The sequence below is a fragment of the Acomys minous genome, assembly GCF_964271855.1.
Source record: "Acomys minous genome assembly, chromosome: 14".
In the NCBI taxonomy this organism is placed as follows: domain Eukaryota; kingdom Metazoa; phylum Chordata; class Mammalia; order Rodentia; family Muridae; genus Acomys; species Acomys minous.
In genome coordinates, this window is record NC_140496.1 from 1,534,996 (window position 1) to 1,557,466 (window position 22,471).

General features: G+C 46.9%; 1 protein-coding gene across 24 annotated transcripts in view; it reads right to left on the reverse strand.

The window, feature by feature from the left end:
* The window catches only part of PARD3 (par-3 family cell polarity regulator), a 527,701-nt gene that overhangs the window by 279,515 nt on the left and 225,715 nt on the right, over positions 1-22,471 (reverse strand). For 20 of the 24 annotated variants that reach the window (XM_084756601.1, XM_084756611.1, XM_084756615.1 and 17 more), the window contains one exon: positions 10,100-10,231. The exons of the other annotated variants lie outside the window; for them this stretch is intronic. In XM_084756601.1, the coding sequence (XP_084612727.1) occupies positions 10,100-10,231 (132 nt within the window). The remainder of the gene's footprint in view (positions 1-10,099; positions 10,232-22,471) is intronic. 24 annotated transcript variants of the gene reach the window in all.

Below are 22,471 nucleotides of genomic sequence, written 5' to 3' on the forward strand. Positions count from 1 at the left end.
CTGTCACCACAAAGCCCCCCCCCAGGGATGCAGGAGGTCCTGTCACCACAAAGCCCCCCCCCAGGGATGCAGGAGGTCCTGTCACCACAAAGCCCCCCCCCAGGGATGCAGGAGGTCCTGTCTTAAAACAACTTAAAAATGGAGAAGAGACAAGCTGGAGCTCGGGAGATGATTCAGAGGATGAGCGCTTACAAGCAAGAGGGTTCTCGCTGCGTTCTCTGGGACCCATGTGAAAGCCAAATTGTCCTGGTGACCTGCCTACAGTCCCAGCACTCAGGAGGGAGATGGGGATCCATGCCTTGGGCAGACTGGCTAGCCAGACTGGCTGAATCCAAAAGCTCTAGGTTGAGTGAGAGAGTATCTGCCTTGGTAAAATAAAGTGTGGGGACGATTAGGAGAGACACACAACATCAACCTCTGACTTCTACACACATGTACACATGTGCAGACACACCTACACAAATGCATAATACCAACATACATGCATCACACACACACAGACACACACACAGACACACACACAGACACACACACACACACACACACCAAAAAGGGAACAAATAACAAAGTGTCATAGTTTCTGATATCTTAGCAGAAGTTCAAGGTCATCCCCAGATACAAAAGCAAGTTTGAAGTCAATCTATAATTCAGGAAAATCTGATCACAATGACAATGCTAACCGTGTGTCCGTGTTAATCCTACTTTGTCCAATAAGTTGCACTTGCTTCCTCCCACAGGTTAAAGGAAAGACCTCTCCAGCTTAAAACTGCCCATACTCAGTAAGAAACAAAAACCAAAAACATCCCTTAAAACTGGTGTGGGATCATTTTCCTATCTGAATCAATTTAATTAACTTGGCTACTTTTTGTGGAATGTCATAACAGACACTATTTCCTTTCTATTAGAAAATAACTCCAAGGGAGGAAAGATGGCTCAGCAGCTAAGAGCACTGGCTGCTCTTCTGGAAGACCTAGCTTTGATTTCCAGATCCACAGGACAGCTAAGGACTGACTAGACCCAGTTCCAGAGATTCTGACGCCCTCTTCTGGCCTCCTTGGGCACTGCATGCACATGGTACATGAACTTCACACAAGGAAAACATCAAAAACACTAAATAAAATTAAATAAATGTTTTGTTTTGTTTTTGAGACAGGAAATAAATGTTTTTTAAAGTGACAATTTCAGGGTCTGGAGAAAGCTTGCTGCTCACAACCACCTCTAACTCCAGTTCCCAATGACCTAGCGCCCTCTTCTGGCCTCCACATGCACATGCACACATATAGGAGGCTCACAGGCAGGCACCTGCACATCAGTAAAAAAAGGAAGTATTTTCAGAGAAGGGGAGGCTTATACGGGTAGTGACCCACCCCGACACCTTAAGCCACAACAGGACTAAGCACTGTCCCACTGAGGCCAGACAGGGCAGCCTGGCTATCGGAAAGGGATCCAAAAGCAGGCAACAGAGTCAGAGACAGCCCCTACTCCCAATGTTAGGGGACCCACATGATGAACAAGGTGCACATGTGCTACATCTGTATAGGTGGTCTGGGTCCAGGCCATGCGTGTTCTTTGGTTGGTGATTCAGTCTCTGTGAGTCCCAAAGAAAGAGGTGAGCGCGCGTGGGGGGGGGGGGGGAGATGTGGGGATGGGAAGAGGGGGCATGAGGGTGGGACTAGGAGGAGAGAAGTGAAGGGGCTGGGATCAGACTATAAAGTGACTGAATAAATTAAAATTCTCGATCTTTAAAATAAAAAAAAAAGTAATTTCAAAATCCCAACCTATTTTTCATATCAACTATCTACCCATATGATAAGTGTTTCTTAGGGGACTGAATAGAGAAAATAATCTCAAAGAGCTAAGTCCTATGTATAACATATTAATGACATTCCAGAATGCATTGATAGCACCTGTGATTCATATATCATGCCCATACCTTAAGAAAGAAGCAAGCAAACAAAAAGCCTCTACAGCTGAGTTTTTCCGGCTTGCAACCACAGGTGGGTGGGGCAATGCATTCATATTCTAATGAGAATGGAAAACCACAACAACCCTGGACTCCAAAAGAAAAAGCTCTGAGACTAAATTTACAATGTTTTCAGTATAGATTATTAACTGTTAGAACCAACTCCAGTGTTTATAAATCATCCAACATAATCAAATATTTGTTCAGCTACTGTTGGCAAATTAAGCAGAAAATTCATGTCACTTTAGTTATAAACAAGAAGAATAATATTCCTTGATGATTAAACATTTTACTAGAGCTAATAGAATTGACAAGTGTCTTGGGCTTGTAGCATTTTGGACTTTCTTTTTCTCTCTCTCTCATGTCCTTTAAGAACCTCATTTAACTGGGTCACAGCAGCTCAGCAAAGCTCAGACAGACTCGGGGGCTCTTCCAGGATTAACCAGGACCAGTCCTCAATCAGCAGACCTCATTAGGACACACAGCCAGCCAGAAGCGGCTGATGGTGCAAACAGCTTAGCACGCACATCCGAGTTCAATTAGGAGGCTGTCCCCAAGGAAGCACACAGGCCAGCACTTGAGATAAGAAAGGCGGTGCCCGCCATCATTTTCAAAGAGGGAAGGAACGTGGCTTTGCCTAGACAGACTTTCCATCTCCCCTCAGGTCTGTCCTCTGTAACACATTTTCAGTCTTTTCTGTCATAGGCAGATGCTAATATGACAAGCAATGTTGTCACTAAGTATCAATGGTGTAAACACACAAATTCTGTATAGAATGTGTGTGTGTGTGTGTGTGTGGTGGCTGTTCTTAGTTGTCAAATTGACTACCTCTGGAATTAACTAAAACCCAAGCTGCTGGGTTGGGTGTAACCGTGAGGGAGCCTTCTTGATTGGATTATTTGAGGTGGGACTATTTGAGGTGTTAAGACCTACCTTAAATCTGGGCTGCACCGTGTGGTGGCAGCCTACATAAAGGGCGTGGACGAAGGGTACGCACACTTCCTCTTTGCTGGCTTGCCCTCGCTCTTGGTAACAAATTCATTCCTCCACTGGCATTAGAGCCGATTCTCCAAGATTCCTTTGCGTACTGAAGACCAGCTGGTCACATCCAGCCGCAGGGACTGAACAAACGTTGTCCTCTTGGACTTCTCACCAGGAGATGGCCGTTGTTGAAATAACTGCATTAGGACCTGCAAGCTGCTCTAATAAACCCCCTTGGTATGACAGGTGGAAGATGACAGAGGACAGACAGACAGATATGGAGGTGACAGATACAGAGGGTTTGTTCTAGCAGCTCCTCTCTAGAGAACTTTGGCTAATATAATGTCTATCTTGATAGTCAACAATTTTTTCCAAGGTTCCGCCTACAAGCTACAACGCTGGGGGACAGAAACGCAGCCTAGCAGGCCTGGGGTGTCCTGGGTTCCAGGCTCCTGGGCCACAACAACTGTGGGTAGTGATTTATGGCTGTAATCCCACTACCAGGAGGGGCACACGGTGAGATCATAAGTTCAAGGCCATCCGGGCCTCACGCTGAGCCTGAGGTTAGCCTGGTTTCCTGATTTGGGTTTTTGTCAACTTGACACAAGTTAGGGTCATGAGGAAAGGAGGATCCTCAGCTGAGAAAATGCTTCCTTCATCTTGCCTACAGGCAGATCGGCAGGCATTTCTTTAGTTAGGAGGCACTGACTGACGTGGAGGCAGAGCCACCCCTCGGCAGGTGGTCCTGGGAGGCCAGTAAGCAGCATTCCTCCACGGCCTCTGTTTCATTCCTGCCTCAGTGTCCCCTGTAGGCCAAATGAGCCCTACCTGTCCCAAGTTGCTTTCGGTCACTGTGTTTTACAAAGCAACAGAAGCCCTGACTGAGGTGTCCCAAAGATAAAGAGCGGAAAAGCCACACTGGTTAGTTACCATTCCAATGGCATTATAACACTGTTGACATAATACACTCTGCAAAACCCACCATAGCATGGACCAGCAAAGAGTGGAACTGTGTGACAGCTTTCCCCCCTCAACTTGCTGAAACTTGCATAAAGGCTTCTTCCGTGCTGCAGACAGGAAAAGCACAGCGCCCGGGCTGCATCTACATGGGCACCTGGAGAAGCCAGGGTGAGCTCACGTCAGTAACGTGACCAGGGAAAGGGGGGGTGTGCAGAACCATGGCCACCACCCTGTTCCAGATGTGGGCCTGGGGAAGGATCTCTGTCAGGGGACTGTTTGACATGACAGAGGAAGACGCAAGCTCCTGTGCCCTAAGGGGCAGAGTCTAGTGTGAAGACGGCTTAGGAGAGGCTCTAGTTGAACACACACCCACTGAAGGAGAGACTGGAGCAGACAGGCTTACAAGGGAGAAACCAGGTCCCTGACCACGGCAGACAGGAGAGCACTGAGGGAATGGGGGGAGCCGGGGAGGCCGGGGAGTGTGAGCACCCACAGGAAAATCAAGACATCTGAAAGATGAGGGTGCAGCCACCCCATACTTCTATTTTCTAAGTAAAGGTTAAAGCACGAAAGAGCCACTTAATGAATGTCTTCTGAGAACTGAAGAGATTGAAAAGACAAGAAAACACATGCCTAACCAGAGGCCTTAACTAACACCGCCACCACACGCCAACGTTACGCTTTCATTTTGCAGCTAGGAAATTGCAACTCTTGAAGAAAACCAGAGGAGGGGGTAGGTTTGAGCTTTGCCTCCCAACCTCAGAAAGATTAAATCATTAAAAAATAGGAACAAACTAGTATGTGCTTAGCAGAGGGGAAGGTAAAAACTACTGCATGTGAGAAGAAATTCGAATGTCCTGGCCCAGCAACCCCTTCAAGCGCACGCTGTATAAAGAAGCGTATTTCTTGTGCTGGAGACTCCTGGGCTGGCAGTGAGGTTAAGAAGCATCGCCAAGGGTCTCACCCCAGACGTGAGCATCATAAAAAGCAAAGGGGAAAAAGTCTCTCACCAGGGCCTGGAGAGACGGCTCAGAGGTTAAGAGCACAGTTTGCTCTTCCAGAGGTCCTGAGTTCAATTCCCAGCAACCACATGGTGGCTCACAACCATCTATAATGAGGTCTGGTGCCCTCTTCTGGTGTGAGGGCATACATGCAAGCAGAACATTGTATATATAATAAATAAATAAATCTTTAAAAAAAAAAGTCCCTCACCAATTCAGAACCATTAAAGAAATAATATAAATTTCTACATATATATGCATATATGTCTACATGTAACTACATATGTATGCCCAAACCACAGGGTACACAGGTAGAAAAAAAAAAAACCAAAACCACTGAATTAATAACTTCACCACTTAAAAAGGGCCATTCTTCAGAACTATTCCAAGACCAAGTTGATTGTGATGGGGAAAGCCTACATATGAACTGATTACACAAAAACAACAACCAAGTCCTTTTTAAAAAATTAAAAATGCCTTGTGAATGATTCACATTCTCCAGGCAGGCTGTCAGAAATAGGCACTGAAAAGAAGATACTATAAGATAGAAATGTTGGTGTAATTTATTAACTAGCATTCCTAGAAAAAATAAGAGGTTGTTCTATCCCCTCTTAAAACACAGAAATAAACAGCAAACGTTAAAGAGACAGTGAGACCCAGATGTGTGGACAATGTGCTCACAGCAAAAACAAAACAAAACAAAACAAAAAAAAACCTCATTTTCCTCATCATCTGAGTACAAAGCTCTAACAAAGGGCTCTAAGGCTGACTGCAATGAGCATAGGAAAAGACACCTGAAGATCAAAGATTCATGAAATGATGTGTCTTTACCCATTATCTCCAATATCTACAAGGCTGACTGTAACAGTGCTTTCTGGGAACGCTAAGATTCCGCAGACATGACACCACACACCGCCTGACTGCTCAGAATTTCTGGCTCTCTTCCTGGCTCCCTGCAGGCTTTCAGCTCCATCAATCAAAGAAGAAAGTAGTAGTCACGGCCAGTAAGAAGGACAAAGCAGGCTGAGGGGTGGGGCTCAGTGGTACAGCGCTTGCCTAGTAAGCACAAAGGCCCAAGGTCTGTCCCTCCACACTACATTAGAAGTTGGGCTTGGTGATGCATAGCTGTAATCCCACAGAGCAATGAAGGCAGGATGGATGAATGGACGGATGGATGGATGGATGGATGGATGGATGGATGGATGGACGGATGGACAGACAGACAGACAATAAAGAAAAAAAATCCTGACAAGCAGCACTTGAAGGGCACAGCCGCCTCCCAACTCCATCATCACAGAGACCCATATGCTAAGCAAGTAGCCAAGCAAAAGTGATCAGAAGGCTTGGAGGATTCTAGCATGCATAAATGGAACCTTTACACTTAATTCTACCACAACTACGTTTGTATGCATGTATGTATGTATGCATGTATGTATGTATGTACGTATGCATGCATGTATGTATGTATGTATGTATGTACGTACGTACGTACGCATGTATGTATGTGCCTCAAAACAAAAGAAGCTATAAATGTGGGCACAAGGACTCACACTAAATTAATTCTAATGTCAGATTATATTCTTCAGGGGGAAAAAAAACAAAACTAAAACTGATCTAAGAAGATTAAATTGTATTCTAATTCTGATAAGACTCCACTGAAGCAAGGATCCAATTCTGAAAGGCTGTTGGCTGGGGCTGGCAGTGAGCCAACTCAGCATTCAAAAGTGGGATTCAAGACAGTAAGACCAGGGCTGGGCTGCAGCTCAGCAGCAGAGCACTGGTCTGCCCTGTGGAAGGCCCTGGGTTCTAGCCCCAGCCCTCCCATAAAACAGCCCTTTCTAAAAGGTCACTCACTGCTCCATATATCAGGCTTGTCGTCGTCCCTAAAATGAAGAGAAAGGGGAGCAGCCTCCGGTGAGCATCAGAGCACAGAGCTGACTGCGCTGGAAACAATGGCAGTGCCAGTCCCCAAGTGCACAGAGGAGACCTACAGAGCTCACACACAGCAAGAGAGCTGAGAGTCCAGACTCACTCACATCCGCTTGCCTGGAACGCAGGTTTTCCAAAGCTGACACATATGTCACAGATTCACTGTCCACTCTTGTGAAAGGGTAAAATGTTTCCTTTCTCTCTCAGGAGAAACAAAGTGTCCTGCCTGTGACCAGAAAGGCTTTCCCAGGAATGCAGGGTGTTGGGAGCAGAGCATTCATCCCGGCCCTTTGCCATCCTGCGCTCCACAGGATATTGGTAATAAAAGCAGAGAATATGTAGGAAGGAAAATAATGTATGGGACCTGTACAGGAGCCTACCAACCCCTGCATCCTAAAACAAACAATGTTACAATTGCCTCATAATAGCAGCTGTTTATTATCAAGCTACGACAAAGAAATTTGCAACACAGCAACAGCAGGGTGAGAAGACGGCTCTCCCAAAATGTTGGTTTGGGTTTTATTTTTGGTTGTTATTGTAAATAGGATAGATTTCTGCTATAATAAAGTGTCTAGCAGTCTATAATAATAACTAAATTTAATTTTAAAACAGTCTCGATGGTTTTAACTTTCACATTCAGTGCTGCTAGAGAAACACAATTCTGTTTTGCTTTTGTACAAGTTTTGCAAATATTTGCCGAATGAGAAATAATATTAATAAATCTTTCTTTTTAACAGAAAGCAGGATTTAGTGGCAAGAAACTTGCATTTCTCCAACCAACATTTGGCAGCACCAGCCATTCCCACTCTGAGCCTCTTCCACAGAGCTTCCGTGTTTTCACGTCGTGACCCGTGAGTCAGCTCACTAGCCAGTCCACAGCTGCTGTGGCCAGGGTTCTGAGTGAGCCATTTCCTAAATTTGTAATTACAAAATAAATATCATTCAGTACACTGGAAACTTATTTTTCTTTACGTCATCTGGATAGTACTAGGACTAAGGAAATCGGGCTCCTTTGTCTCTTTCTTCTAATTTGGAGAAGACATAAATTTAGGAAGCACTTGGAAAGAAAAGGACACTTTAGAAATCTAAGGTGATCTGTTAACAAACACAACTGTGGCTAACTGTGTACACACAGGAGCCACAGCCTGTCTACCCAAGGCACATGCCAGTTTACAGCATCAAGTTAAAACACCCAGGTGCACATGCCCGTACACGCGTGTGACACAGCTTAGTCACTCCTGGCATTGAGCTTTTAGGCATCCCTCTGGGAAGTGAGGATGCGTCAGAAGGGCCTCAGCTAGTAACACTGTATCCTCAGACATGCAGGCAAGTGTTTCCTCTTTAGCACATTCCGCCAATTAGTTGAAGTTTTCCTTGATGGGAAGAGCCCTAAAACACGGATTTTCCTCAAAGGTCAGGGCAGTCACTCCCAGCACAGAGCGGAAATGGCGGCTGGAGGGGCCTCGGAGCTCTGCTCTCTCTGCCTCTGCTAATTGGGTTCAGGCCTGCTCGAGACAAGGAAGGAAAATGGCAGGCTCCCAATTAGCTTGCATTCCCTTCAGGTCCCTCAGCTTTCTAGCCCTAACTTCCTGCAGTCAAGAGCTTCTAAGGTTTGTGCTAACTCGTATGTAGATTTTATCAGTCGCAACAAAGCACAAAGAAACGGGAAGGAACACGGTCAGCTTATGATGCGTTATCTGCCAACATTAAAAAAATATTCTATGCACAGTCAGGAAAAATGATATGTTTGGAAAGATTTCCAAGTTCTTAAAACACTTTCCAACATCAAAACTGAGTTTCTCTGCTCTTTCGGCTTCCTGGTTTCTCAGAGTAAAAATTTCCAAAGCAGGAAAACTCAAAAAGGGGTACAACAAACATGTCACTTTTAGGCCCCTCCTGTTTCCTCTGAGAAGACTCAAAAGGAAGAGACCCCACGATTAACATTAAAAGGGGGCACTTCCTGAAAGACGCACAGCCCTTGGCCTCCTGGGCATCTCATTTAGGACTGAGACAGAATATTCTGAGCAAGGTGAGCTCATCACTGCAAAGCCAGACCCCGTGACTGGAGAGCAGGTCCAGCCTGACCCCTAGCGCAGGCCTCCACAAAGCCCACAGCCTCTGCTGTGCTGTCCAAGTAAAACCCACCGATTTCCTCACAAAGGGAAAGACTTCTCCATTATGCGGATCAGCGCGTGCCCGCCCCAAGAAGAAGACATCATCTGCCTTCCCAGTGCCTGCTAGCTCAGCAGCAAAGCACTTACTTGTGCTATGGGTGTCTGCTGTGTATTACCACTGGCAAAGTTGCTGTGGTCACAACTGCCTGAGAGAGGGGGGAGGGCATGCAACAAGCTCTCCAGTAGGAAATGGAGCAAACACAAAACTACCAGAGACATAAAAATCTAAAACCTTCCGACCTCCTCGGTTCAAATGGTGTCTCTGCAGGGAGGCAGCCGTTGGTTCGACCCTGGTGCCCCTAACTTGACAAGACAGAGGACGGTTTTCTTTACCCTACATTTCTATACCCTCATAATGCAATTTTCCTAGTCGTATTTTCAATAGCAAAACTAAAGAGAAGAGGACTCTTCAGAAGGTGCACCAGCGTCGAGCCCAGGGGATGGACGCATGGAGAACATCTAACTAAACACATACAATAAAGGACGGATGGCAGCTGGAAGGTGTCCGGCGAGGAAAACAATCCATCCTTGTTCTCCTGCAGGGGCGGCAGTGCCTGCTTCTGGCAAAAACCATAATCTGACTTCTGTTGTGTTTTGTTTTTGTGGTCCTTAGCCATTAGACGGAGTCAGGTGTGGCTAATTGTACTGCTGCTGAGAAAGCCCAAATGCCTTCCCCCAGGTGTAGTCTTGCTTGTGCCAGATTTAGTGGGCGGGTCAGCATCTGTCGAGCCTCTGCGGAGGAAGATGCTTCCAAGCTCGAGACTGAAGGAAACCACTTCCTTCATGTTCCTACCTATCAAGTATTTCAAACAGCCTCATGAGGGGCAAACGGAGGCTCGGTCTTCGAGAAGGTGTGCGGCTTCTCGGTTCAATACCTTTTGATAAAGACAAACCTTTTTATATCAAATTCACAAAGAGAAATGATGTTACTTATGAGAGCAAAGATGTATTTCTGTGATTACGTCATCAGCTTTCGGAGACCCCAGTTGCCATTTTTTCCTCCACATACTGCAATAAAGAAATGTCAGACAGCACGTCCAGCCAACCACTGGTTGCCCGCCAACGGCCTAGAGGAAGGACGGGGACTTTACCTGTTCTTGCTTGTCCAGCCAGCGGTCCACCATTGGGTGGGTGGCGCTCAGGGAGGAGCGGGCGTTGTCTCTCTGGAACTGGTTGGACCAGCTGCCAGGGTCCCGGGGGAGGCTTCGGTAGTTTTCATCTTTCTATTCAAAACGGAACAGAAGGGGCATCTTTGTAAAAACACAGACCTCACAAATTAGCGACCCTCACTTGGGTTTTCTGACGTCGAGGAGAATTATTCGACATATCTGAAATATTTTCCCAAGCATGTACAAAATGGTAGATTGAAAGCATCCCATCTAAGTCCGATGCCAGGGTGGAGGAGTTTAACGGAAGAGCTGCACAGAAAGCACGCAGCAGGTCAAGAGACAGCATAGCTCCTACTCCCAAGTCGACCTCCAGCCAAATGTGCGGACAAAAAGAGTAGGGTTTGTTTCTAAAGACTTGCGTCCTCAATCACGTCATTTCCTCTTTGTTTCTTTTCCATTATTATGATCATGAGATACTGTCAATAAGTTATCAAAATGGTGAGAACAGGGAAAAAAACAATGCGTTTTATTCTTCTTTGGATTCTTGAAGTTTTAGGCAAAACATTTAAGATTCTCTGGGCTTTTCTGCGACTTACATCACAAGCTTGCTGTCAAGATTGACTTAAATATCAAGCAAATGCCAGCCTATCATAATACTGGATGCATGAGAGAGAAATATTGTTCATTCCGATGTGGTTATGACAAGCAACGTCTTTACATGAGTATCCACTCACTGAGTTTTCAATGCAGCATAGAAGTACCAAATGCAACGTGATCCTGAATGCTGCTTTCAAATACCAAGTTGTAACAGCAGGTTTTAACTTTTGAGCTGCAAAATATTGATTTCAGTTTTCTAAGAAAGGGAAATTGCAAGATTAAGTAGGGGAATGAAGCTTTTTGGGGTCCGTACTAGTCTATACTAGACAGAAAGTGTTTCCAACAAGAACACTTTAAAACTGCTCCTCTCAGTTCAACTCAGGTTGTGAGAGAGGACAGAAGTCTCCATAGTAACTGTAAACACACTATGCAATATTTCTATCATTATTATTCATTCACTCTGTGTGTGTGTGTGTCTGTGTGTCTATTTGCAAGTAAGCTTGGCTGTTGGCACGTGTGTGGAGGCCCAAGGTCAACCTGGTCGTCTCTCATGTCTCTCTAACATCTCCTGAGACAGTTCCTCCTCCCAAGCCCGCCTCCTCCCATTCCCTCCCGCCCTCTCTCTCTCTACCCCTCTTCCCACCACACTTCTGCCTCATCCTTCAGCGAGACTGACTTGCCAGTGAGCCCTGGGAGTCACCCATCCCCTCCTCCCTCAGCGCTGGGGTTGCAGCCATGCGTGCTCTCGGGCCCGGCTCTGGGGAGGCAAACCTGGCTGTCATGCCTGTGCAGCAAGCACTTTGCCTATAGCTACGCCTCCCCTATGAGGGCTGTGTACCATAGACTCCATCATGACGGGCCAGGGCAGGGTTCTCTTCTACCATAAAATATAGCAAGCATAAGACAGCCTTGGGTTTACCTAAAGGAATGACTCACAAAAATAAACAATCCTGTATTTGTCAGCATGGGCTTTGATTCGCAAGTCCAAAGACTTTTTATTAAACAATCTTTTAAAACTTGGTGGCTACTGGGGCTAAAGAGATGGTTCAGTGGTGAACAGTATTTGCTCCTCTCGCACAGGCTCCAGGGTCAGTTTCCAATACCCACATGATGGCTAACAACCGCTTGCAACACCAATCCCAGGGGATCCAATGCCCTCTCCAACCTCCACAGGCACCAGACACATTCAGACAGACAGGCAGACACTGAGACATAAAGTAGAAATAAATAACATGTTTTTCAAGGGGAAAAAAAAACCTTGGTGGCTAAAATAAATACTACCAGGAAGTACCTTTCACTAGAAATCCCTTTATAATGAATTCAGGAAGTGGTAAGGAAAACAGCACCACAAATGTGCCAACAGGAAATTCAAGTCAATCAGAAAGGGTGAGTGTGCTAGGGACTAAATGCCAAAGGCCCACAAACAGAAGAATGGTTTGGTCTGACTTTCATGTCAGCAATGGTGGGGCTGTGGCTAGCTGCAAGCCGGCTCCATTCTCAGCTGCCACCTGATCACTGAGGTCATCATTAACAGCTTCCTTAGCAGAAGGCAAACCAACGAACGGGGACTAGAGAGGCCTGCCCTGTGTCTTCAGCGGAAACCTACTTCAGAGAAACCAACAGAGGCAGCCAATGACAGCGTGTTTGACACTTCAGAAAACTGCTGAGGCTTGGCAGCTTACTCAGCACAGGGCAAAACAAAGCATGTGCGACGGATGGCGAGACAGTGACGTGAAGACGGGGCCTGGACCAGTAAGAAGGCGGCATGAAGAAATGGCTAAAGCTAAACAGCCCCTGAGCAGACTCGTGCCTTCCTGAAAGGTCTGGATCTGACTTTTCTCTCCAACTTCCTCTACAACCCCCTCAGTTGCCAACTGCTGTCTACCCAGCGTTCTCTGTGGAGATTCCGCCGACCCGTACCTCACACCTCGTGTGATGTGCTGCACTGGTTGCCACCCAGAGACACCTGTTCCAGCCTCGTCCTCTCTAAAGTGTTCTACGCCATCCTGGGGCAGAACTTTCCACAGTATTTGTTGGGTGCATCATGCCTGTGGTAACCAGAAGAGCCTTTCAGCAGCCACGCTGGCTGCATCTCACACCTCTTTACCTCCACTCTGGCTTGGCTTGGCTTTCTTTCTTTCTTTTCTTTTTTTTTCCCCCTTCTGGTTTTCCGAGGCAGGGTCTGCGTTAGCCTTGGCTGTCTTGGACTCGATTTGTAGACCAGGCTGGCTTCAAACTCCCAGTGATCTGCCTGCCTCTGTCTCCCAAGTGCTGGGATTAAAGGTGTGTGCCACCACGCCCAGCTTACTCTGGCTTTTCTTACGTCCAATTTCTGAGACACGTCTACTGGGGAGAAACTTGCCATTCTTCAAAGCCAGTAATTGCCTGTAACTCCCCTTTTTTCTCCCTCCCTACTTCTCTGAGAAAGCCCCTGGGTCCTAGTATGCTACGATTTCTGTCACTGTGGTATTCTAATTTTAAATCAAAGTTTAATTTTCAAAGCTGCTATTTCTACCATTTCATTAAAGCCTGGGCAAAGTCACCATTCACCTTTGTGACCCTGAGCGTGCAGCACAGTGGCCTGCACAGGTGTAGACACCCTCCTTGAATATGTTGTGTTATTCCCTATTCCACATGATTTTGGAATCCTGGAACATGGTGAAAATACTCCTGTAAGTTTCTTTTACAGTTGCTAAGAGGATGGTGTAAGGGGTTTTAGGACAAACCTCAGCACAAATGCAGTGGCTGTGTTTCCAGATTTTACTAAACAATATATTTGTCTGTTTCAGTTCAGTGTCACACCTACAGCTTACAATGCCTATGCCAACTGTGATTACTTCTAATTACATCGAGCAATGGTGGGCTATTTCTCCACTAAACTCAATGGTGACATAACTCATGCAACAGGGTCCTGACAGATAACCACATTAAGGGAGGTTATGGCTAAAGATCAAAAGACCTGTCCTCTTTTATTGTATCTGATCCTGCATGTGTACAGAGAATTCTGGAAAGTTAATAGATAAGTAAAACAGACATTATCTTCCCACAATAAAAGAGTATTCCTACTTCATGGTGAAGTCAGCAGTGAATCCGTGCGTTAAGGCATGTATTGAGACTTGCAAATTACAGCACTTTTAATTACTGATTGAGTAGAGAAGCTGAAAACGTCTTTTGATCCCCATGAAATATCTCCTTTATTGTGTTAATAATATCATCGAGAAATGACACCCAGAAAGCAACACAAACTATTTCCAGGATACTTAACCAGAACCTACCAGCCTGGGCTACCCATCGTGAGAAGCTTCAACAGCTACCTTGTAAATAAGGGCTTGGAGTCTAGCAGTTATCACCACTGTGGGACCAATCACACTCTCACTAAAACATTTAGAAATAAGGAAAGCAATGGATCCCATGCCGAACATAGTCCAGGCTGGACACTCCTTTTGCAAAATGTGTGGGGCTGGTGTTTTAGACATCACCGCCTCCACCCGGATCTGAGATACACTTGAGGCTTCTTCGGCATGAGAACTAAACACAATTTCACTTTGTTTTCACACATGCCCTGAGAGTTGAATCACCTGGCAGCCGAGGCCAAGAGATAAGGAGATCTGAGGGAGAGTCAGGGGGCCTGCCCCCCCCCCCCCCCCCCGCCTTCAATCCTTGCATCAGTTCCGTGGCCGCTGTTGCCTTTGTTCACCGGCGTCAAGAGCAGCCTCCCCAGCCTCCCAGTGTGCACTGAACACCAGCATCTCCCCGAGAGCCCTCCAGGCCTCCCGGTTAGATCACGACTGCTGAGGTATCCAGCCGCGTGGGCTGAACAGGTACCGGGGTCTCAGGTGGCCACTGTTGTACACCCTGCCTGACTCATGCAAGCCAGTCTCAGAGAGGCCCCTTGCGATAGGTAGGTAGGTAGGTAGGTAGATAGATAGATAGATAGATAGACAGACAGACAGACAGACAGACAGACAGACAGACAGATCCATTCGGTCATTTCTGTTACATTCATATAGATCTACCACATCAGTGATAAACGGCTTGATCATGGGTGACTCCAGCAGGGCAAGATGAGGTGTTCTCTGTGTTTGCATGGTGATGCTGAGGTGCAGCTCTGACTTAGTTTTCTAAAGTATGGTCAGTAGTTGGTAGCAATGTTCCTCTCAGGCAAGAAAACCATGCCTAGGAACACAGACCAGCATGGGCCAGAGATAGAAATATGGTTGGACCCTGTATAAAGAGGGCCAGACAAACTCCTAGAGACTCAGGTGTGAGGGAACTAAAAAGGCAAGATCTTAGCAGACCAACACAGAGAGCAGACCAGGACACCAAATACCCAGACTCACGTGGGCTCTTATCTGTGGAGCGCCTTCCCCACTGTTCCTTGTTCTCTTCAGTAGCCTGGAATGTCAGCAAATTCTCTTATGCACTTTTCTTTTTCAGGGCCAGGGTTTGCACATGCTGTGTCTCAATTCTCAGCTCCACCCCTCAAAGCCCTCAGTATGATTTGAAGCTAGAGGAACTCCAGAGAGCGTCCAAGTTAGCACCTTCTTCTGAAGGAAGAAACGGACCAGACAAGCTTAGAAGATGCGGCCTACGAGGCGGGTCCTGGGCGATCACCACTGCATCCACTCCTCTACAGTATCAGTAAGAAGCCACAGCTCCCTCTCCGTCCACCTATACGTAGCTCACATAGGAAATATAAGAGTTTCTGATATCCAGCGATTGCTACACCCCGACCTCCTAAGCTTTTATACAGCAGGTGCAGTGAAGCAATTACACAGCTGCCACTGGTGAATTATATTCATGGTAGTGATGGCTGGCGACCAGCACAAACTACCTCGTCTTCAGAATTGCCACAGTAAAGTGTCTACTTTAAAACTGCCACATTGAAGAACCTCTTTCCATGTGCAAGTAAGAGTCTCTTCTTCCTCTTGGAAAACAAGCCAGTGGGAGTGAGGAGAACCTGAAAGGAAAATTGACTTTTTTTTTTTTTCTCTGAGTTACAGAAGTACATTCTCCTGACTCCTGATATGCGGCAGAACAGAGCTAGGAGAACAGCCAGAAATAACAAAGGCTTTTATTGTCTCATTTGCAAGGTCTTTCAAAGAAAGCAACATGGCCACTTGACGTTCCTGGATTGACAGCATTGACAGTCAGCCAGCATGACAGCAGAGAGAGTTGAACTACCTTCCACTCTAAGCACACGCTTGTCTTAGCTTCCTACTGCTGTGATAAAACACCGTAGCCAGGAGCAACCTGGGGAGGAAAGGGCCGGTCTCAGCTTACACTTCCGTCACTGATGGAAGTCAGGCCAGGGGCCTGTGTGCAGGAAGGACGGAAGCAGACACTCCTCACGAGTGTTGCTTTCCAGTCTGTTCCCCATGGCCTTCTCAGCCTGTCTTCTTGACCCACCCAGGATGCCCACGCCCATCCCCCCGCTAGGGCTGGCACTGCCCTCAGTAGCATAGCCGCATCGATGACAAGAAGCCCTACAAACTTCCCCACCAGCTAATCTTACTGGAGACAGTTCCTCAGCGAAGATCCCCTTGCTCAGGTAACTCTCACTTGCATTAAGCTGACAAACTACACAGGTCAGCTCTGTCAATTCAGTGTAAAAGAAGAAGTCAAAACGGAAGTACTTCGCATCAGACTGAATGTGGAACACTCTGAGGAGAGCCTGTGCACGTGTCAGGAGAGAGGGGTGTCTTGCTGGAGACAGAACCTAGGCCTTGGCATATGCTAGGCAAATGTTCTTTCATGGAGCCACGCCCCACCCGGTTCATCTTCTTGAGCTACAGTAAAACAAAGAGCACTGTTTGATGACTGCCGGTCAACTCTGAAAAACAACGAAAGTCCAAAGCAACTTCCAAACGCTCTGCAGTGCTGTGTACTCCTGAATTTGAAGGTGGGAAATATCTCTCCACATTTCAGCTTCTTTCGTAAACAATCAACTCTAAATGTTTTGGTCTTGAATCTAATAGTGGAAATAAAATTGCATATTGCCTTGAAATCTTTCAACACAGAGTGCCAGGGGAAGGCCGCGCCGTGCTAGGAAGCACACAGAAGGCGTGAACAGTAGGCGCAGCGCACCGTGCCTCATTCCCACCATTGTCCAAACACACACAGGTAGGTCTTCAGATGAATTTACCCGCACACTTTCCATCTGACCTGCATTTAAAGAAATCACTCAAAAATCAAGATACCCGTGTCGTATGACATCAATCTGCCAAAGCAAACAATTAACGCTCCTTTCTGAAAAACTTTTAAGCTGAAAAGGTCTGGATGGACTAACAGAACCGGTGGGGAATTTTCAGCGCCAGCTCCTTCCTTGGCGATCATCCCCTCAGCCTTAACTGTCCAAATGCTTCCCCGGGTAAGCCATGTCCATGGCTCGTATCTAAAAATGCTTATCCGTGTCACAATCCTGGCCGGCATACTGATCATAAAACAAAAGGGCTTCTTCTGGAGGTACGTTTGAGAATTACAGCTCTCTGTGGGAAGCAGAAAGCGTGAAGAAACGGACCTCCACCGCCGAGGGACAAACACCCCTCTATCCACCACTCTGACAGACAAGGCAGGTTCTCTGTGCAGGGCACTGATACGCAAGGAAATCACTCTCCCAGTTACAATTAAAAAGTAAAGCTCTAAAGCAAGGGCTGCAGAAAATCTTCAGCCCCTCTGTTGAAATCTTGCCACTACCAAAACTTTTACTTTGAGTAAATTTGGAACGCACCGAGGTTGGCATCTGGATCTCTCAGAAAACTTAAAAGAGGAAAGTGGGGATCTGCAGCCGTACAATTAAGTGAGCTCACCTGAAGCCAACGAGCATTTCTCAAATGCACGATCACAACAAAATGGCTCTATCAGTTGCCAATAAAATCAGATGCCAAAAGTAAGCCGCTTCTAGAAAGCTAGACATTGGGGTATGGCCTAGGTGTCAGCAGGCTCAAAAGACGCCAGGTGCACTCTGGTCGTACACACTTTGTGCTCCTGGTTGCTACCTCACAACCTGGAGTCACCTGTGGGTGGTACGTATATTACTAAGTTGTAGTACAATTTTTTTAAAAAGGTTTATATATCAGACAAAAGTTGCACAGACGGGACAAAGAACCCTTCATGCTCTCTGTCTGACTTCCTCTGACGTCATCTTTCTTTGATACTACCGTATTTCCAAAACGAGGCGGCAGCGCTGCCAAAGTCCTAGTGATGTACAGTCATCGCTCTCTTATCTCCCATCGTGCTCTCGTTTATGCCAAGATCTAACTCAGAACCCAAGTCACAGTCCGTTACCAGGTCCCCAGGCTAGTCGGGTGCCCTGGCCTCCTCACATCGCAGGGTCGTCAGACAGGTGGGGGTCACTGCTGATGCACACCCGACGTTTTTTGTTTCAGTAGTTAGTTAGTCACTAACTGTCTCTCTCCACCTCTGTTTTTTGGGAATGAACTATCAAGAGCAACCATCTTCTAGCAGAAGGTAGCAAGCGCTTGCTAAGTTCAGGCAAGAAAAACCATGCATAGCGTTGTGTCAGGGGGAGGGAGGGTGCTATAAGGAAACGTGCCTCTTTAGTTCCATCTGTTGTTTGTTTGTTTGTTTGTTTGTTTTGGTTTTTCAAAACAGAATTTCTCTGTGTCACCTTGGCTGTCCTGGACTTACTTGTAGACTAGGCTGGCCTTGAACTCACAAAGATGCACCTGCCTCTGCCTCTGCCTCCCGAGTGCTGGGATTAAAGGCGTGCGCTACCACGCCCAGCTCCCATTTGTTTTTTAAATTCAGTTATGGAGTCAATCTGTGGGTCACGACCCCTTTGAAGGTTGCACAACTTTCTCACAGGGGTCACCCTAAGACCATCGGAAAGCACAGATATTTACACTGTGACTCATGCCATTAGCAAAATTACAGTTATGAAGTGGCAACTTAAATGCTATGGTTTGGGGGTGGGGGTGGAGGTGGGGGTCACCACACATGAGGAGCTATATGAAAGGGCCGCAGTATTAGAAATGTTGAGAACCACCGCTTTAGTGCAATGACATAATCACTTTGTGACTGCTAAGCTGTTTTGAGTAATTTACATAAATTTTTAAAAAGTTAAGTATATCACACTTCCAAAAATAACAAAACTAGTGAGAATAAACGGAGAAAAGAGAGAACAACAAAAGTAGCATAAAGGAAAGGAATGGGGATCCGTAGGCATAATGGGTAATTAGAAAAGATACTAATGAAGCTAGCACGTCTTTTAAGTTATTTTATGTTTAATTATATGTACTTGGGGATGGGGCATTTGAATGTGGGTGCTGTGCCCTCAGGGGTGTGCCTGGCTCACTGGCCTCTGTGCTGTGCTGCACGTGGCTGTGAGGACGTTCACGAAAGGTCCCATCTTCAGTTTGGATTTTTATTTATATATGGTGAAATATCACAGCCAAGCCCAAGAGCACCTTTGGACTTCATAATTTGGGAGCTGATTATACGCTAGATGTAGCACAGACACAGGTGACACGGGGTTGTTAACAGCTCGGCCAGGTGAGCTCAGCACTTGCAGTCAGGCTACTGTCCTGTGATTACCACCATCACTAACTAAAAGCTCCAGCAGAGGCACTGAGTTCAATTCAGAGTCTTTTAATACACACACCAGAGGGAACTCGTGGGTATAGAATGGGGAAAACATGCTGCAACAGCAGCTAAGCTGCAGGGCTCACAAGACCTCCTTTTAAGCTGTCATGGGGGCAGGGCAATTTGGGGGTTACTGTTGCATCTGCCCCTAAACTTAGCTCACGAATAACTAAAGAGCAGTTTCTCCTTCACAGCCAGAAACTCAAGGGTACTAATGTGTTATATTTCATATGTGTGTACAAGTGTGTACAAGTGCATGTGTACTGATGACTGTGTAAACAAACGGACTTGAATCTATGCAGGCTCACACGTGTGTGGAGGCCAGAGGACAACCTTGCCTGTCATACTCAGGCAGTGTCCAAGGATCTCTCACTGGCCTGAGGCTCAGCACTCTCAGGTGTACCGGCTGGGCCAGAAAGCCCAGGACCCACTTGCCTCCACAGCCAGCAACGGAACCATGCCACGGCTGCATCTGGTTTTTAACATGAACATTCTGGGGACCGGATGTCAGGTCATTGTGCTCCCACAGCAGACGCTCTGCTGACTGAGCTATCTCCTCAGCCTCGACTCTTAAAACATCAAACCGTGGGATGAGGAGACACTCACCTGCCAAAGGCTGGGCTCACAAGCAAAAATATGAAACACGTCAAATTGCATTTACAACTTGACCGATAGTTTGAAGGAATAAATGATGAAGAATAGAAACCAGAGAGCCGAATGGCTCGGCCATTACCAACACTTGCTGCTCTTTCAGAGAACGGAGTTGGTTTCCCAGCACCCACGTCCAGGAGCTTACAAGCCAGCACAGCTCCTCAGTGCCCTCCCTGACTTCCATAGAGCCCTGAAGACCCATAGAATGCACAGAGAGAACCTTCTAGAACAGCGTACAGGAGGTGTTGGTACTAATTATTAATCTGTATGCCAAATGGAAGTGTTTCTCGTGCTTGAAAACCCAGAGCAGGCATATTCCGGAGGTGTCAAGTCCGAACGAGCTATGGGGCTCTCATCTTTGGAGCTGGGAGTCTGAACTGCCTGTACTGCTCTGCAGCCCAAAAGCATGAGGAGAGCAGCAAAGCCCCGAACCAGGCAGCGCCCTCAGCACAGCCCACACACAGGATCACTATTTCCTGTTCTGGTTCTGTTTGGCCAAAAGCAGCCAGGGTTTCAGGCCACGGTTGGCTATAAGGGAGTTCAAAACAACTAAAATAAGTTAATTTTAATTGATTTGAATTTGAAAGTGACAAGTGTGTTACCCAAGTATGTAAACAAGCTAAATGTCACAAAAGCAAATCTATGCTCCAGTTCTGTGGTGTCTCGGGGTAACCACGGCACCCACCTGACGTGCCCACTCCCCTCTCTTCCTCGCTACCTCTTTTTTCGGACAGGGCCACACTAGGAAACAGAGGCTGAACTGAAAGCTGTCAGTCTGCTGCCCCAACCTTTCCCCAGTGCTGGGCTTGCAGGTGGCTCCCAGCACCTCCCCAGCAGACATCGTCCATTTTTCTATATACTGAGAAGCTCCCAGAAAGAGTGGAGTTCCAGAGTGGACAGAGCAGCTCTGAAGGCCCCCCCCCCCAATCCCTTTCTCTCCCTCCCCCTTACCCCCCTCCCTCCCCATCTCTAGCCTGAGAGTACAGCTGAGGGATAAAGCACCACACTACCACCACGGCTCCCCGGGCTCACTCAAAACATCATGGGAAAATAATTAGAAGGAGGGACGATGGAACATTCAGTGAAGCACGGACCTGAGTTTAAATCCTCTCTTCCTATTTGTCCTCCCTCTTCCCCCCTCCCTTTTTCTACGGCCCTCTTCCATTTATGTTTGCTTCATGCACACGTACATCCATCAAGCTGGTGCCTCTCACAGTGCTAAATATGAAAGTACCTCAGGCTTCCTGACATGACCTTAGGTGAAGCAGTTAATAATGACTTTAAAACTGTTCATCTCCTTATAAAGTAAATTTAGCTCAGAAATCTATTTAAAAAAAAAAAAAGAGGTGTCAACATAAATTAACATTTAGGGATATCATCTGAAATACAGTTTTAAAATCTATATTTTTAAGAAACAATATAGATGAAAATATAAATGTCAACCACAGAAAGTTCACCAAGTAACATTAATTAGCACGAACTTTCTTTTTAAAAAGCCCAATACAGGATAGAATAATCTGCAAATACTGATATTTATGAGATACAGCAAAATCTCTCAATAACACAAATTTAGGAAAGTTTGCTGGAAATTAAACCATCCTGCTGGCTGACACCCCACTGTGATAAGGACAGTCACTGCCCACATAGATATCACACAGCCTTTGCTCCAGTTTCTTCATGATTTCAAAGGACTCACCTGCCTCTTTATACTCTTCATTACTTGGTAAATAAAAAGCATAGTAGTATCATAAAAGGTAAAAACTGTGGTCCCCTAAAATATATATAGGAAATGTTTATTAAACTAATTTCTAGACCTAGAGTACAGCTGAGGGGTGGAGCAGGGAACTACCAGGTATGAGGCCCTAGGTTTCATCTTGAGCACCGTGGAAAACTATTTAGAAGATGGAGAAATGGCTCAGTCAGCAAAGCAAGAACCTGAACCTGAATCTTCACCCTGGTGTGCTGGCCCCTCAGAAACCCAGTGCTGGGGAGGCAGAGGCTGGGGTCTCAGTGCGGGGGAGGCAGAGGCTGGTGGGTCTCAGTGCGGGGGAGGCAGAGGCTGGGGTCTCAGTGCGGGGGAGGCACAGGCTGGTGGGTCTCAGTGCCGGGGAGGCACAGGCTGGTGGGTCTCAGTGCCGGGGAGGCAGAGGCTGCTGGGTCTCAGTGCCGGGGAGGCAGAGGCTGGTGGGTCTCAGTGCCGGGGAGGCACAGGCTGGTGGGTCTCAGTGCCGAGGAGGCACAGGCTGGTGGGTCTCAGTGCCGGGGAGGCACAGGCTGGTGGGTCTCAGTGCCGGGGAGGCAGAGGCTGGTGGGTCTCAGTGCTGAGGAGGCACAGGCTGGTGGGTCTCAGTGCCGGGGAGGCACAGGCTGGTGGGTCTCAGTGCCGGGGAGGCACAGGCTGGTGGGTCTCAGTGCTGAGGAGGCACAAGCTGGTGGGTCCCTTCAGTTCACTCGCCAGCCAACCTAACCCAAAGTGGTGAGACTGCAGGTTCTGTGAGAGCC